At 47.6% G+C, this 14,240-nt stretch overlaps 1 protein-coding gene and 2 long non-coding RNA genes across 3 annotated transcripts in view; 2 read left to right on the forward strand and 1 right to left on the reverse strand.

Annotated features, from left to right (window-relative positions):
- LOC135826373 (uncharacterized) overlaps positions 1–14,240 on the forward strand; it is a 73,349-nt gene that overhangs the window by 11,390 nt on the left and 47,719 nt on the right. The window lies entirely within an intron of this gene.
- LOC135825609 (chondroitin sulfate N-acetylgalactosaminyltransferase 1-like) lies at positions 947–3,871 on the reverse strand. The gene has a single exon (XM_065338216.1). It carries the CDS (start codon positions 3,332–3,334, stop codon positions 1,886–1,888), a length of 1,449 nt encoding a protein of 482 aa, XP_065194288.1. The 5' UTR covers positions 3,335–3,871; the 3' UTR covers positions 947–1,885.
- On the forward strand, positions 5,956–8,274 carry LOC135825759 (uncharacterized). The gene is made up of 2 exons (XR_010555131.1): positions 5,956–7,510; positions 7,843–8,274. It is a non-coding gene; the product is annotated as an uncharacterized LOC135825759 (long non-coding RNA).

Consider the following 14,240-nt stretch of genomic DNA (forward strand, 5'->3'; position numbering starts at 1 on the left):
GGATCTTGTTTTTTTTTACATCAATGTATTTATTTTTCATTGCTACTGATCAGGTTCGGCATCATTAAATTATTTTCCTCTGTGCTGCGCTGATGAGTCCACAAAGGACGAAACAGTTCTGTCCGCAGATTGAGTATGTACAATGTACATGATTGTAATACACAATATGCTGCAAGATGAATTACTTTCGCTTGAAGCCCTACAAACACAAATAAGTGGTAGTTTAAATTTGTTACATGTACATGTCAGGGGCGTCGGAAGGTATTTTAGTGTGGTACGGTCAGCCATCTGAAGTACAATTTACTCGTGTGGGAGGGGTGGCTGAGCCGAAAATTTGGGAATTTTAGATCCCAGATCAGTGTATTTTGTTGATTCACGGGGTATCTGGGGCACGGTCAATACCGTAGTGACCGTACCGTGTGCGACGCCCCTGCATGTACACACACACACACACACACACACACACACACACACACACACACACGTATGTACACACACACACGTACGTCCACACACACACACAAACACCCTGACCTTGCCCATTGCGTTACAATGATACTATTGAGAGCGCATTATTATTTCTCCAGTCCGTGACAGAATGACTGATGGCGGTTCAGGTCGCCGCTTCGACAGAACATGTTCCACACCACACACACATACACACACACACACACACACACTGCCATAAACAAGTCATATGGGCGTCCCCGGGAGGGAGAGAGACTCAAAAGGGATCGCACACAATCACACCTTTCGATCTGTTGACGCCCATCACCAGAGGCAACGACAGCGATGCTACAGCAGAACCCATAGCAACTCGTGCTGGGATTGCACTATTCAACAGCTTGCCAGGCTGAACAATTGACCGCGACTATTCAGCCTGGTCTACACCACACAGCTATTTGAAGTGGCTTCGCACACGCACACACTCACCCACACACATAACTACATCTGGTAAATTCCCAGAGCAGTATGATAATACTTTTCGAAAACTGTAGGTCAGGAAGATTGACAAGATCAAGAGCCCATACGGGCCATAGCTGCAGCAGAGGACTTGAAAAAAAAACTTTAGACGAAACACAAATTAACAATGCACATAGGATATTTGCAAAATTGAAATGTACAGAACCAACAGGGTGCATGAGCACAGGTCACATGTGGATAGCCAGCATCGTGTACTTGAAGCATAAAAATACAGCGAGTGTACAAATGCTACGATGCACTGCAAGTACGTACGGTCGTATTCGAAAAGTATAATATATATATCCTGATACAATGAACACAATACCAAGGAGTTTCCGTCCAGCGAAAACGTGCACACATGCTGAAGCCTGCAGAGCATAATAGTAGAATTATGGCGGTTAGGTTACTAGTACTGGAGATGAATAAATAAAAAGGACCGTAGGCGGTGTGATAGGCTAACAATATGGTCTGCTCAGGACACTGATTCTAACTGGATACTGTAGGAAGGGTAAAAGAAAAGAGAGCGACGTGACAGAGAGAAACAAAGCACCGAAGAAGAGAAGGGGGTGCGTGACGCAGAACTCGGTTAAAGCCTGGTTCTTTTGTTTTCACCAAATAAATCAGTATAAAATATCTGTATAAAATAAGCGAAGAAAAAAACCCAGACAGACAGGCAGAGGGAGAAAACCTGTGAGTGAGAGAGAGAGAGAGAGAGAGAGAGAGAGAGAGAGAGAGAGAGAGAGAGAACTACCTTACTCAGCTCCAGAGTTCTAATCACCTAGGTAGAAATACGCTCCAGGGTACGTGACACAGATCCGTCAATATTCTTTCACGATACAGCTGCAGAGCCAATCCACGCTGGCCTAGCGAATCACAAGCATGCGTTGGCAGCAGCAGCCGTAGCAGCATCGTGCATGCTTGCTTACTTGTAAAGCAAGTAGCCCATCTGCTCCGGCGACGCTTCGTTGACACCCTTCGTGCCCTGGCACATGCGCATCTGCTCGGCGTTGAGCGTCTTGTCGCACACCTTCTCGTGGAAGATGTGAAAGAGGCCGGGGTCGACGGCGCGCATCACCTGTACCTTGCGCTGGGCGATGAACTTGCGATAGAGCATCACGTCCTCCGCGCCCCAGCCCTTGATGTTCAGGTCGAAGCCGCCGGACGCGTTGAAGTCGGCGTAGTGCACGCACGCCATGCCAAAGCCAAACGAGCGCCAGAAGCCGCTCGTGTAGTTGTGCTCGGTGCGGTCGCGCAGCTCCGGCGCCTCGTCCAGATGCCGATACGCCACCTCCGGATTGTACTGGCTGAACACGATCGGGTAGTACACTCGCCTGCCGCGCTCGGTCAGTAGTCGGCAGCGGACCAGCGCCGCCTCGTCGAACAGGATGTCGACGTCGATGAAGAACAGCAGCATGGACTTGCGGTCGGGCAGCGCGCTTTCAGAGCCCGTCGCCGCGGGGTCGGCGACGGGCCAACTGTCGTTGGAAAAGGCGCCGTGCTGCAGGCCGACACCGCGGCTAAACTTGCCCTCGTGCCGGATGAAGCGGTAGACGGGCTTCTGCGCGTGCCTCTCAGCCAGCTTCTTTTGCGTCATGGCCTGCGCTTCGTCCATGCCCTCCCAGCCGAAGTAGACGATGGTCAGGAACAGGCTCGAGTCGGAGGCGTACACCTGCAGGAACGTGTCCAGGAAGAAGGCGAGCTTGTCGAGACGGCCCGACAGCGGCATCACCATGTGAACGTGAGCGCCGTACTTGTTCAGCGTCTCCGTTGCCACGACGACCGGGGGGCCAAAGTCGCGGGCGGCGCGCAGTGCGTACATCGCACCTCCGCTGCCCGAGTAGTGGAACTCGCCGTCCAGCCCCTGCACGGGATCGAACTTCAGGAATCCGTACGAGTAGCGCAACGAGCTCTGTGATTCGGTCTTCTTCGCCATGGAGTCCGCGAGCTCCTTCGCGCTGGCCAGCAGGCTACTGAGCTCGAGGCGGCGCTCGGCGAACGCGGATGTGTACACGTGCGCCGCCATCGACATCTGCGCGGACTCCGTCAGGTAGTAGATGGAGTCGGTGACGAACTCCCACGGCTGTACGCTGTTCTCCACCTGCTGATCGGCCGCGTCCTGCTGTGCCGCCGCCAGTTTTCTCTTCTCCTTGCGCAGCTCTTCCAGGCGCTTGTCCAGCGCCGCAACCTCTTCCTGCAGCTCCTTCTTCACCAGGCGCTGTGCTTTCAGCTTGGCTAGGTGCGCGTGGGTTGCATGGTGGACTGTGCTGCCAGCAATGCGCGGGTCGCAGCCATCAAGGATCAGGTACAGCACCAGGAGAAGCACAACAAATGCCGACGTCTGAGCGACGGACGACATCGAGGGCAGCCTCATTGCGACTGGTGCATGCGGCGGATCCAATCACGGCCTATTTCAAACTATTTACTCGAGAACAAGTGCTGCCCTGAGGTCCCGAGGGTAGGAGTAAGAGTATCTTTAAATATTATGTCTACAAATTCCCCAGAAATCTCTCTAAACTCGGCTCCCAACGCAGCACATGACACTGGTACACGCACACAAAGTACAGACGCAGACCAGCTTCACGAGACGACACAAATCTGAACAATGAACCGAAACCGCCTTCGCTGCACTGTGCATGGAACAAACCGTGCACCAAATTATAACTGATACTTGATGCACGTCAATAATACTAGTACTCGAGTTGAGCAGCTTGAGGCCTAGCTCACGGAGAAGGCTTCGGGAGCAATCATCGAAACGACTGCTACGTGCCCGAAATATGGCGCACTGCAGACAGCGGCAAGCTCAACTACTACAATTATGTACTACTACTAGCTCAAGTGCTAGTGTGTCAGTGAGACAAGTAAAGATAAGAAAATCGATAATGAACTGAAGCCTTGTGCAGTGAAGGCTGAAGTCAAAAAAGCAGAAGGAATCTCCTTTGTACATGTACTGCACACATTCATTGATTTTGATAATAATTTTCGTGGATGCTCGCACCTGCAATGGCTGCATGCACACATGTATGTACATCCGCGCCGCGTAGATCTCTACGCGCGGGCGCGTGTACGTGTGCGGCATGCTGGGTGCATGCACTGCATGCATGCACGCGAGCTAAAACTGAAAAGTAAAACAATCATGTGCATGCATGTGCCGCGCGGGCCGCGAGGCCGGGCCCGGGGCCGGTTCGTACGAAAAAAAACTTTTTTCTGTCGCTAGGTTTCCATGGTGACCGGTAGGTCGCATCAAGAGTACAGTCAAACCTCTTTAGGACGAACACCAAGTAAAGGGACAGATGAATGCGATGATATTTTGTTTGCAATAACCACTGATAACGGGAGGTCTTCTTTCTTATCACTATCAGTGTTCTTCCTAACGAGGTTTCACTGTACATGAAAACCGGTTTTCATGTACTTGGTCGCATGCAAGCGCTCACAGCCTGGGTAGCGCAGCTCGATAGGACTACAAAATAATTACAACAAAAAAATACAAATTAATTGTCAATAGGCCGTAGGCGTAGGGCCTAGGCGTAGGGGGGGGGGGGGAGAGAATAGAGCCTATCGTCGACGAAATGCTCCACCTTTTTTTCTCTCTCACTCCAAGCTGTGAGACTGGCAGAACCATACAGACCTTATGCGTTATGGTTCTTAATGGTTCATTGAATTCTGCTCCATTTCTTTATCCATACCAAATATGCACGAAACATGCCAGAAAAATTCTGCCAATTCTCTGCAGGCATTATCGGCCAAGGCAAGGGGCAGGGAGGGTTATCCCCGGGTAGATATACTCGCCGGCGCGGCGCGACGCTGGCCTTTACTTGGCCAGGGCCGCCGGGTGTGGTGGCATGTGTCATTCACCTCCGACAAACTCAAGCATGCACTGAACAGCTACCTGTAACAGTGTAAGGATAAGAAGTGTCCAAATGGCCATGAAGAATCAAATGACTCATGTCATGAGGTCATGCAGTTACTTTACTACTTCAGTGTAAACTAACCACTTCGACGACTTTATAGAAAGGAGCAAGGACCAAGGAACTACAAGGTACGCTATACTGTCCACAAACGCCACCAGTTACTAAACAATCAGCTCACTCGATAACATTGCACGACACTGACCGACGGTACTGACGCTCTACAACTAAGTATCAGCTCTAGCACATCTTGGATGCGCACTTCAACAGCCTTCCAACGAATTTTAGTTACTTTGAAGGTTCTAAGTAAGTTAGTTAGTCATTGTGATAACATAGGACTTTCGATGACATTAGTATTACGGCCATGCTGCGGCCGCGCCGGTACTCTTGGCGTGCACATCGCCAAGACTGCAAGAGTATCGACATTATCAACATCTGCACATGACTATACAGTGTCATGATAGCAACATGGCACATGTCTACGTGTGCCGGTATACGTACGTCGTCGCGGTAAAACGTGAATGTCACCCGGTACCCGATACCCGTAAAAAGGTATCTTGACTTCCTTCACGTTCCCATGTACATGTCATGTACATGTACATGTACATGTAGTACTAGTAGTACCTGCTAGTGCTAATGGCAAGTAATGCAGTAGTGGTATGCAGTCATGTACAGTCAACTAACTCGCTTATACCGGTAATGACACTCGGCGGGGCATCAGAAAAGTGTCCTTATTATCGCGAAGTGTCGTTATACCCGAAGTCTGATTTTATGTGTTACAGTTGGATTGGACTTTGCTCTGGGCATGAAAATTCTGTCGTTATTCACGAATTGTCGTTATATCCGCAGTCGCTATTAGCGAAGTTGACGGTTACTGTAGCAGTAACCTCCGGCCCCTGTGCAACACAGTCAGCGGCTAGTGCGTTGAGAAGCACAGCCATGCATCACCCGTGGCCAACCGCAAACTAACTTCTGCGTATACCAATACGCCGGTAACGTATCCCCAAGAGTACATATATCCCCCCACCCCGGTATCACCCATCTGCAGTGATCACGGCGCCCGAGCAACTAATGTAGTATCCCTGGCCCTACTGATAACCAACTCTTGTCCCACCGGTTACTCCTAAGTGCTTTTCCCAGCAACCACTTTAATACTTTGAAGTAGGACTACTAGACAACCCTGCCTGCAGACCGGTACGGCATGACCTGTATACATGTTGCACACATTCATGCTGTACTACATTACATTGATTCCTATAGCCCGTTCCTCATCACTAACTCTTTTGATTACTAGTTCTAAGATATCTTCCGCTTCTCTTCTTCCGCCAGATGTCTTCCCAGAATCCATGTCCTAGCTCGCACACAGTCAAATGGCTTTTCCAACCGCTGTCCTCTTAGTAACCTTCACGCCCAATTACCCTGCCTGCCATTCACATTAGTTTCCTTCATACTGTTAGATTGCATTCCTGTTACCTAATGGTTGCTCGCTACTTAGGTCCATTCTTCCTCCTACCTATTCCTTTCACGTTAGCTCCTTGTACGTCTTCTCCTTGCACTACTATTTCTCCCCTTGCCATGTATATGCTGTCTATGCTATATAAGCCCTATCTGCTCTACCAGAGAATTAGCTCATAGCAGAGAAGAGAGTCCCTCCTGGCAGATTGAGCCGGAGCAGTTGTATTCCGTTCAGAGTCCCTCCAGGCAGATTGAGCCGGAGCAGTTGTAAACATAACTTCAGGCAGATTGAGCCGGAGAATGTAATATTAGTCAGTCTTCTTGTGTGTGTGCCTCCATCCGACTACTCGGCTACCCACTACACTGGTGGCAGCGGTGGTTCAATTTTATAATTGCTAGATTCGAACCCACCTAGTATCTGTATTGCAGTGATGGCAGCGGCGCAACAGAACTGATGGCAGCGGTGAATTGTTCTATTGGTGTAACCGGTACCAGCATGGCCCAACCTGATGCGTCAGTCGCCGCTACTCCTTCGCCCGCCACGTCTCCCCCTAGCCCGAAATGATGACGGACAGCGTCTCTACCGATCCAGCTCCATGTCCAACGTAAGCTAATTCCCGATATGGCATTTTCTTTCCTGTCTTCCTTCAGTCTTCCTGTTCTCTTCAGTCTTCCTTTATGCGAGTGAGTGAATCCAGTTTAGTTAGGTAGGCGTCCGATCATGGTGAGCCACGGTCTATCTAGCTAACCTGGGATAATGTGTGTTAGAGTGCCCTTTGTCCAGTTCAGTTTGGAACTGTGAACTATTTTTATGGCTCAAACGCCATGGTGGTACAGCAAGTGTGCTGTGAGTCCTATTTGGAGGACAATATTCCCTTTTGACCCCGTGAGATGGTGAGAACCTGGTGTGCTTCTATTTTTGATTTGTTATCAGTTCAGTTCTTCTGTCTACTCTAAAAAACGTTATCATTTCCGATATTATTTGCCATATTCCGGTTGACGCTCTACAAGCAATACGCTATCTACTACTATGACGTTCACACCGCCTCCTATGATCTGCTGCTGAGCTCCAACTACTACTAGTGTCAATTGTCACTCTTTCGGTCCAGCGCTCTGTTCAAAATTCAAGAATACCTGTACGTGAATGCAAGTTAGATGTCCAGTCCACCTACTGACGGTGCCTTCTAGTGAGTCCTGTTCATCATACATCACCGAACTGGATGTCAAATCACGAGGGCGTGATTTAGTGTAGGAAGGGAGGGTGTAGTATCCCTGGCCCTACTGATAACCAACTCTTGTCCCACCGGTTACTCCTAAGTGCTTTTCCCAGCAACCACTTTAATACTTTGAAGTAGGACTACTAGACAACCCTGCCTGCAGACCGGTACGGCATGACCTGTATACATGTTGCACACATTCATGCTGTACTACATTACATTGATTCCTATAGCCCGTTCCTCATCACTAACTCTTTTGATTACTAGTTCTAAGATATCTTCCGCTTCTCTTCTTCCGCCAGATGTCTTCCCAGAATCCATGTCCTAGCTCGCACACAGTCAAATGGCTTTTCCAACCGCTGTCCTCTTAGTAACCTTCACGCCCAATTACCCTGCCTGCCATTCACATTAGTTTCCTTCATACTGTTAGATTGCATTCCTGTTACCTAATGGTTGCTCGCTACTTAGGTCCATTCTTCCTCCTACCTATTCCTTTCACGTTAGCTCCTTGTACGTCTTCTCCTTGCACTACTATTTCTCCCCTTGCCATGTATATGCTGTCTATGCTATATAAGCCCTATCTGCTCTACCAGAGAATTAGCTCATAGCAGAGAAGAGAGTCCCTCCTGGCAGATTGAGCCGGAGCAGTTGTATTCCGTTCAGAGTCCCTCCAGGCAGATTGAGCCGGAGCAGTTGTAAACATAACTTCAGGCAGATTGAGCCGGAGAATGTAATATTAGTCAGTCTTCTTGTGTGTGTGCCTCCATCCGACTACTCGGCTACCCACTACACTAACACGAACAGTTGTACCGTCATGTACACATGTCCATGTACGTGGTTATACAGTGTCTTGTGATTAGCTGCCAGTGTATAAAGTGCCAGAGTTCTGGCATGCTGTGTTCATATCACCAAGTAGTCATGTATAACTACAACCCCAGGGGTTATAATTATACTCTTGATAAGTTGATATCATTGATAACAACAAGAGTACATTATGTACTCTTGATAACAATCATAGGCACACTGTAACAGTAACGTTACGTACATGATTGTACAACAAACGTAGTGAGTAACGACCTCGACTACATGTACATACATGTACACGTATACAGCACGTACATGTACAACAAACGACCTCGACTCAGTATAGCAACAACTAACTTGTGAGGAACGACACTTGACGATCTTCAGACCAACTGTAGCGACCATCTTGCTTACTCTAGGTAAGGTTGACTGTTTTACGTACACTCGTCTTGCTGATAATAATACTTCAAAAGTAATAATATTATTATGATCTTGCAACTACTGAAGTACATGTACAGTGCTGGCAACTGAAATCCGACCCCCCCCTAGCGTCTCGTACGAATCGCCAACGCGGCTAGCGCACGGCTAGGGGGGGGGTCGGATTTCAGTTGCCAGCACTGTACTTGACTGATTGTCCTATTATCAAGGGTACTACAGTGGTCCCTCTATCCCTCTATAATCCAGCAGCATTTGTGCCACGGAAAATCTGCTGGATTAGGGAGGGTGCTGGATTAACAAAACGGATTTACTGCTGCAATGTGCATGAAGAGGACATTTTGGCTACTGAAAATTGTGCTGGATTATCGAGGGTGCTGGATTATAAAGTGCTGGATTATCGAGGGTGCTGGATTATAAAGTGCTGGATTATCGAGGGTGCTGGATTATAAAGTGCTGGATTATCGAGGGTGCTGGATTATAAAGTGCTGGATCATCGAGGGTGCTGGATTATAAAGTGCTGGATTATCGAGGGTGCTGGATTATAAAGTGCTGGATTATCGAGGGTGCTGGATTATAAAGTGCTGGATTATCGAGGGTGCTGGATTATAAAGTGCTGGATTATCGAGGGTGCTGGATTATAAAGTGCTGGATCATCGAGGGTGCTGGATTATAAAGTGCTGGATTATCGAGGGTGCTGGATTATAAAGTGCTGGATTATCGAGGGTGCTGGATTATAAAGTGCTGGATTATCGAGGGTGCTGGATTATAAAGTGCTGGATTATCGAGGGTGCTGGATTATAAAGTGCTGGATTATCGAGGGTGCTGGATTATAAAGTGCTGGATTATAAAGTGCTGGATTATAAAGTGCTGGATTATAAAGTGCTGGATTATAAAGTGCTGGATTATAAAGTGCTGGATTATAAAGTGCTGGATTATAAAGTGCTGGATTATAAAGTGCTGGATTATCGAGGGTGCTGGATTATAAAGTGCTGGATTATCGAGGGACGACTGTACATGTATAAGCTCCCCCATACACAATTTCGTTTCGTTTTTTAGCCCTCCTCTTTGCACTGTTTATCACCCCTCCACTTCTCTAGTTCCTTTGCTTTTGTCTGTATTTCACCTGACGAGAAGGCTTGAAAGTACCTGTACTGATGAAAACTATCAACATGTTGTTCAAGAGCACGAAGTGTGTTCTTCTCCTTAGTAGTACTATTACGGTATTGGCAATAACAAACACTAGCTCTGCCTCTCGGTATTGAGCACTCTCTTGGAAAGCCTCTCTGTTTTATTATTGGCAGTATTGCATTCTTGTCTCCAAGGAAACTACATGTACATGTATACCGTTTATTCTCTATTATAAACGCCGTGCTTATATTTTTCAACACCCCTCTCTACCCTGTGCTTATATTGGAGACCGTGCTTATATTTTTTCAACCAATAGTCATCCATACAGAGCAAGAAGAAATACATGCTGGATATCATGCATGCAGCATTGATTTCCACCAAGACCGTGCTAATAATAGAGACTGTGCTTGGCGTCATTCACGCTTTGCACTGCCGCCGTTCACAACTTTTAGATTTGCGCCATGTTGTGAGCATAAACCAATACTGATCCAGATTTCTCATCACTGTTTTCTGATGATCGCTTAGTGCGTGAAACTCGGAGTAAAAACACTTTCTCTGTCCTCTAACTGTTTGAGACTGTGCTTATAATGTTTCGAAAGGTGCTCACAGTGTGCTAGTATTAGAGACTGTGCTAGTAATGAAGACCTGTGCTTATACCGTATATTCTCTATTATAAACGCCGTGCTTATATTTTTTCAACACCCCTCTACCCCGTGCTTATATTGGAGACCGTGCTTATATTTTTTCAACCAATACATCCACACAGAGCAAGAAGAAATACATGCTAGATATCATGTATGCAGCATTGATTTCCACCAAGACCGTGCTAATAATAGAGACTGTGCTTATAATGTTTCGAAAGGTGCTCACAGTGTGCTAGTAATAGAGACTGTGCTAGTAATGAAGACCTGTGCTTGTAATAGAGAATATACGGTAGTCTAGAGTAACATAGACATGCACATGTACATGTACATGTACATTGCAAACCCATGCGTTATGTTCTTTGGTTACTAGTACTTACTACCAAGGTGTGCGATTCCTGTGCCTGCTTCTTTTCTTTTCTTGTCTTTCTTTGCTTCCATTTTGTGCTCTTGTCCTGTCCTCTTTCCCGAATACATGATATTTCTATGAGTAGGAGATCCTCACGGCCGGCCTAGAGCCTCTGGGAAATCCTTTTACAAATACACTAAATACAAATACAAAGAGTACAATTGGCTACGCACTCTAGATACTCATCAGTGACCCGCGCTGCTGGGTGATAGCAAGCGGAATCTCTGCCCTGAGGCTGAGCTGAAGACATCAACTCAGTCTCCCTCGCGGACAGTGAGTAGTATAGTGGACTCGACATCAGTGAGTAGTGGACTCGACATCAGTGACACTGACAAAGCCAGTGCAGTACATGTACGGAGCTCAAGTGACACAACCCCCGGGGCCCCTGACCCCGGATGGCTCTGCGATAACCATGATACAGCCATGATAATTATTAAACACGCCGCTCTTGAATCTTGATGCTAGCAGTCATGCCACCAAACATCAAGCCGAATCTTGGCGAAGAGCCTTACATTGCTGGACAGGTTCATTTTCATCTGTAGAGTACATGATTGTAACTAACTTTAGGCGACCCCTGATCCACCTCCTCACCACCTCAGCATTCTATAAAGGAAAAAAGAAGAGTACATTACCGTGTCCGTTCCCGAAAGGAACTCACGCACGACGGCCGCACCCGGTAAACCCTAGAACCCCACTAGTACATGTCACAATACTGCCTGTGGTGGTTCGCTGGCCGTGTGGAGGCTCCTTGCATGCGGGTTTCTGGTATGTTCCATGATGTTGATAATTATGTGGATAACCAGATGGAGCGGAATTCGAGGAAGTCCCTGCCAAAATGTTTGTATGGTTCTGCCAATTTCACTGCTTGTGGTGCGGAATCTGCCAATTCAAGGAGCATTCTCCGCCAAGGGCTACTTTCAGTGCACGACCACGCAAACCTACAACAGTACCATGTACAGCTGTAGTGGACGTCGTTTATACGTGCATGTACCATGACCCGAGACCTACCATCTCACAGCCTAGCATTCCCCTCTAGTTGTCCTGCCCTACCGCATCTCAATTCACACGTCCATTGAAAGTTTATTTTCATGGCAAATGTTAAGATGATCCTTACCCTGAGAGATTCCTAGGCTCATTGTTTTCTTCACTCCACTTAGACCAGGCTACTGGCGCTAGGCGCTGCATCTGCAACCGACGATAGGGGTATGTACAAGTATGTATATGCAGGCATGGTGGTGGCCTGGGGCAAGCGAATCTTCCAAAGCAGTAGCTGGTTGTGTTTCTCAGTATACTCACTTCTTTGACAGATTTGGCATTATGGAAAGTTTGGAAACCCCCTCGATAGGCGAAAGCCTTTGGGGAATCCTTTTAAAAACAATAAAAATTACAAATGTAGAAAGGAAAAAGACATTATGGATACGAGTTAAGAGTAACTCTCCATCACTGTAACATCATACTTTATACAGTCAGAAAGTGCAATAACTAGGCACAAAACTGACAGAGTACTGAGACATTCGACGTGTGTTGAAGCTAGGTGTCAGGACTTCGAATGTCTCAGTACTCTGTCAGTTCTGTGCCTAGTTATTGCACTTTCTGACTGTATAAATTATCATGTTACAGTGATGGAGAGTTACTCTTAACTCGTATCCATAATGTCTTTTTCCTTTCTACATTTATTTATGGCTCAACATCCGAGTTTAATTACAAAATGTGTTAATTGTATGGCCGGTGGTAACGCGCATGCGCTAACTTACTTTAGTTTACTTACAAGACCATGCAACCAACTCGAACTGCAGATCAAAGCCAGCGCACATAAGGTTCAAATGGTCGCAAGACCGGGGTTCTGCCAACCGTGGATGGTTGTATTAGGGGACACTGTTTCCAAACACAGTGTGTCTTCCGCTTTGTAACATGCTGTCAACCAACATCAAAGCTACAATGTTGCCTAAAACAGCACAGAACAAGTTGTCACGTTCTTTTACTTCTCAGAGGCGGAGATGAACTTGATGATACACGTACATGTACATACGACTGCATGTAGTTTTGAGATTCCCTAGCCAGTTTCACGCCACTTCCACATGTAGATGTGATGATACAAATGCTACAACACGACACACATCGTAAATATACCGATACACGTGTAGTAGATCACCAAAGTTCAAATAATTCCTGTCCTATCTTTTCTAAATGTGGCTTATCCGTTCGCCTTCATATCATTGGGCCTAGTTCCCGTTCATTGTGCGAAATAAACCAACCAACCAACCAACCAAGTAATAGTTATGGAGGCTGCTGGCAGTCTTCAACTGTGTGCGGGACAAGATACCAGCATCGAGGCGGCGATCCATGCCATGCGAAACGTCTCTAACGAATCCACCACTGAAGTAGTCCTTCTAGCTGACGACGGCAATGAACGCATTTAGCCCTGCCTCAGCCTTGACGTGTGTTTGAGGAGCATGCAGCACCTCTGCCCCGTCCCTCTCACACCTGCTCACCAACACCTACCGGCAACCCGCCAATCTTTAGTATCATTACAGCTGTTTGGTTTGCTAGCGGTGTTCGTGCTGCCAAGAAACAGGGCAAGGCCATGCACGACTGATGCTGCTGTTCGGGATCAGGCCTTACCTCTCTCCTACTCCGCGGATGCGGAACTGCAACGGATAATAACGCTAGCATCTGAGAAAGGAGCGCCTTCCTGGCTCACGTGTCGGCCTCTGAGGCGTCATTGGTTGACCCTAACCAAAGGCGAGTTCCGTGATGGACTCCACCTGCGGTACGGCTGGCAACCACAGCGACTTCTATGGTCATGCAGCTGTAGAGCAGCTTTCACCGTGACGCATACATTGCCGTGTCCGACCGGTGGTTTTCCATCTGTGCGACACAATATAACGAGGTACGTGACCTTACCGCCCACATGCTGAAACGGGTCGCTCACAATGTCTCGGTGGAACCTCACTTACAATAAGTCGCCAGAGAGCAATTCCAACCCGCCTGGACGTCGCAGTAAGTGGCATATGGGCATGGAGTGGCCGGTTTGAGCGCACCTTCATCGACGTGGGGGGTTTTCAATCCTCATGCTCCTTCAAACTGCGCCACTTCCATTGCTGCTTGCTGCACAGAGCAGGGAATGAAGAATAGGCCATGCTATGAGCCATGCTATGAGCCATGCTATGAACAACGTGTTAAGGACATCGAGCACTCACCGTTTGTCCCAGCCATGTTTTCAACCACTGTTGGTTTGGGAAAGCATGCAGTGTCTCTCTACAAGGGAATAGCAGCTCTG

Source organism: Sycon ciliatum, chromosome 10, assembly GCF_964019385.1.
Source record: "Sycon ciliatum chromosome 10, ocSycCili1.1, whole genome shotgun sequence".
Lineage (NCBI taxonomy): Eukaryota > Metazoa > Porifera > Calcarea > Leucosolenida > Sycettidae > Sycon > Sycon ciliatum.

Coding starts and splice junctions, on each gene's coding strand:
- LOC135825609 (XM_065338216.1), bottom strand. CDS start 3,334: ATGAGGCTGCCCTCGATGTCGTCCGTCGCTCAGACGTCGGCATTTGTT.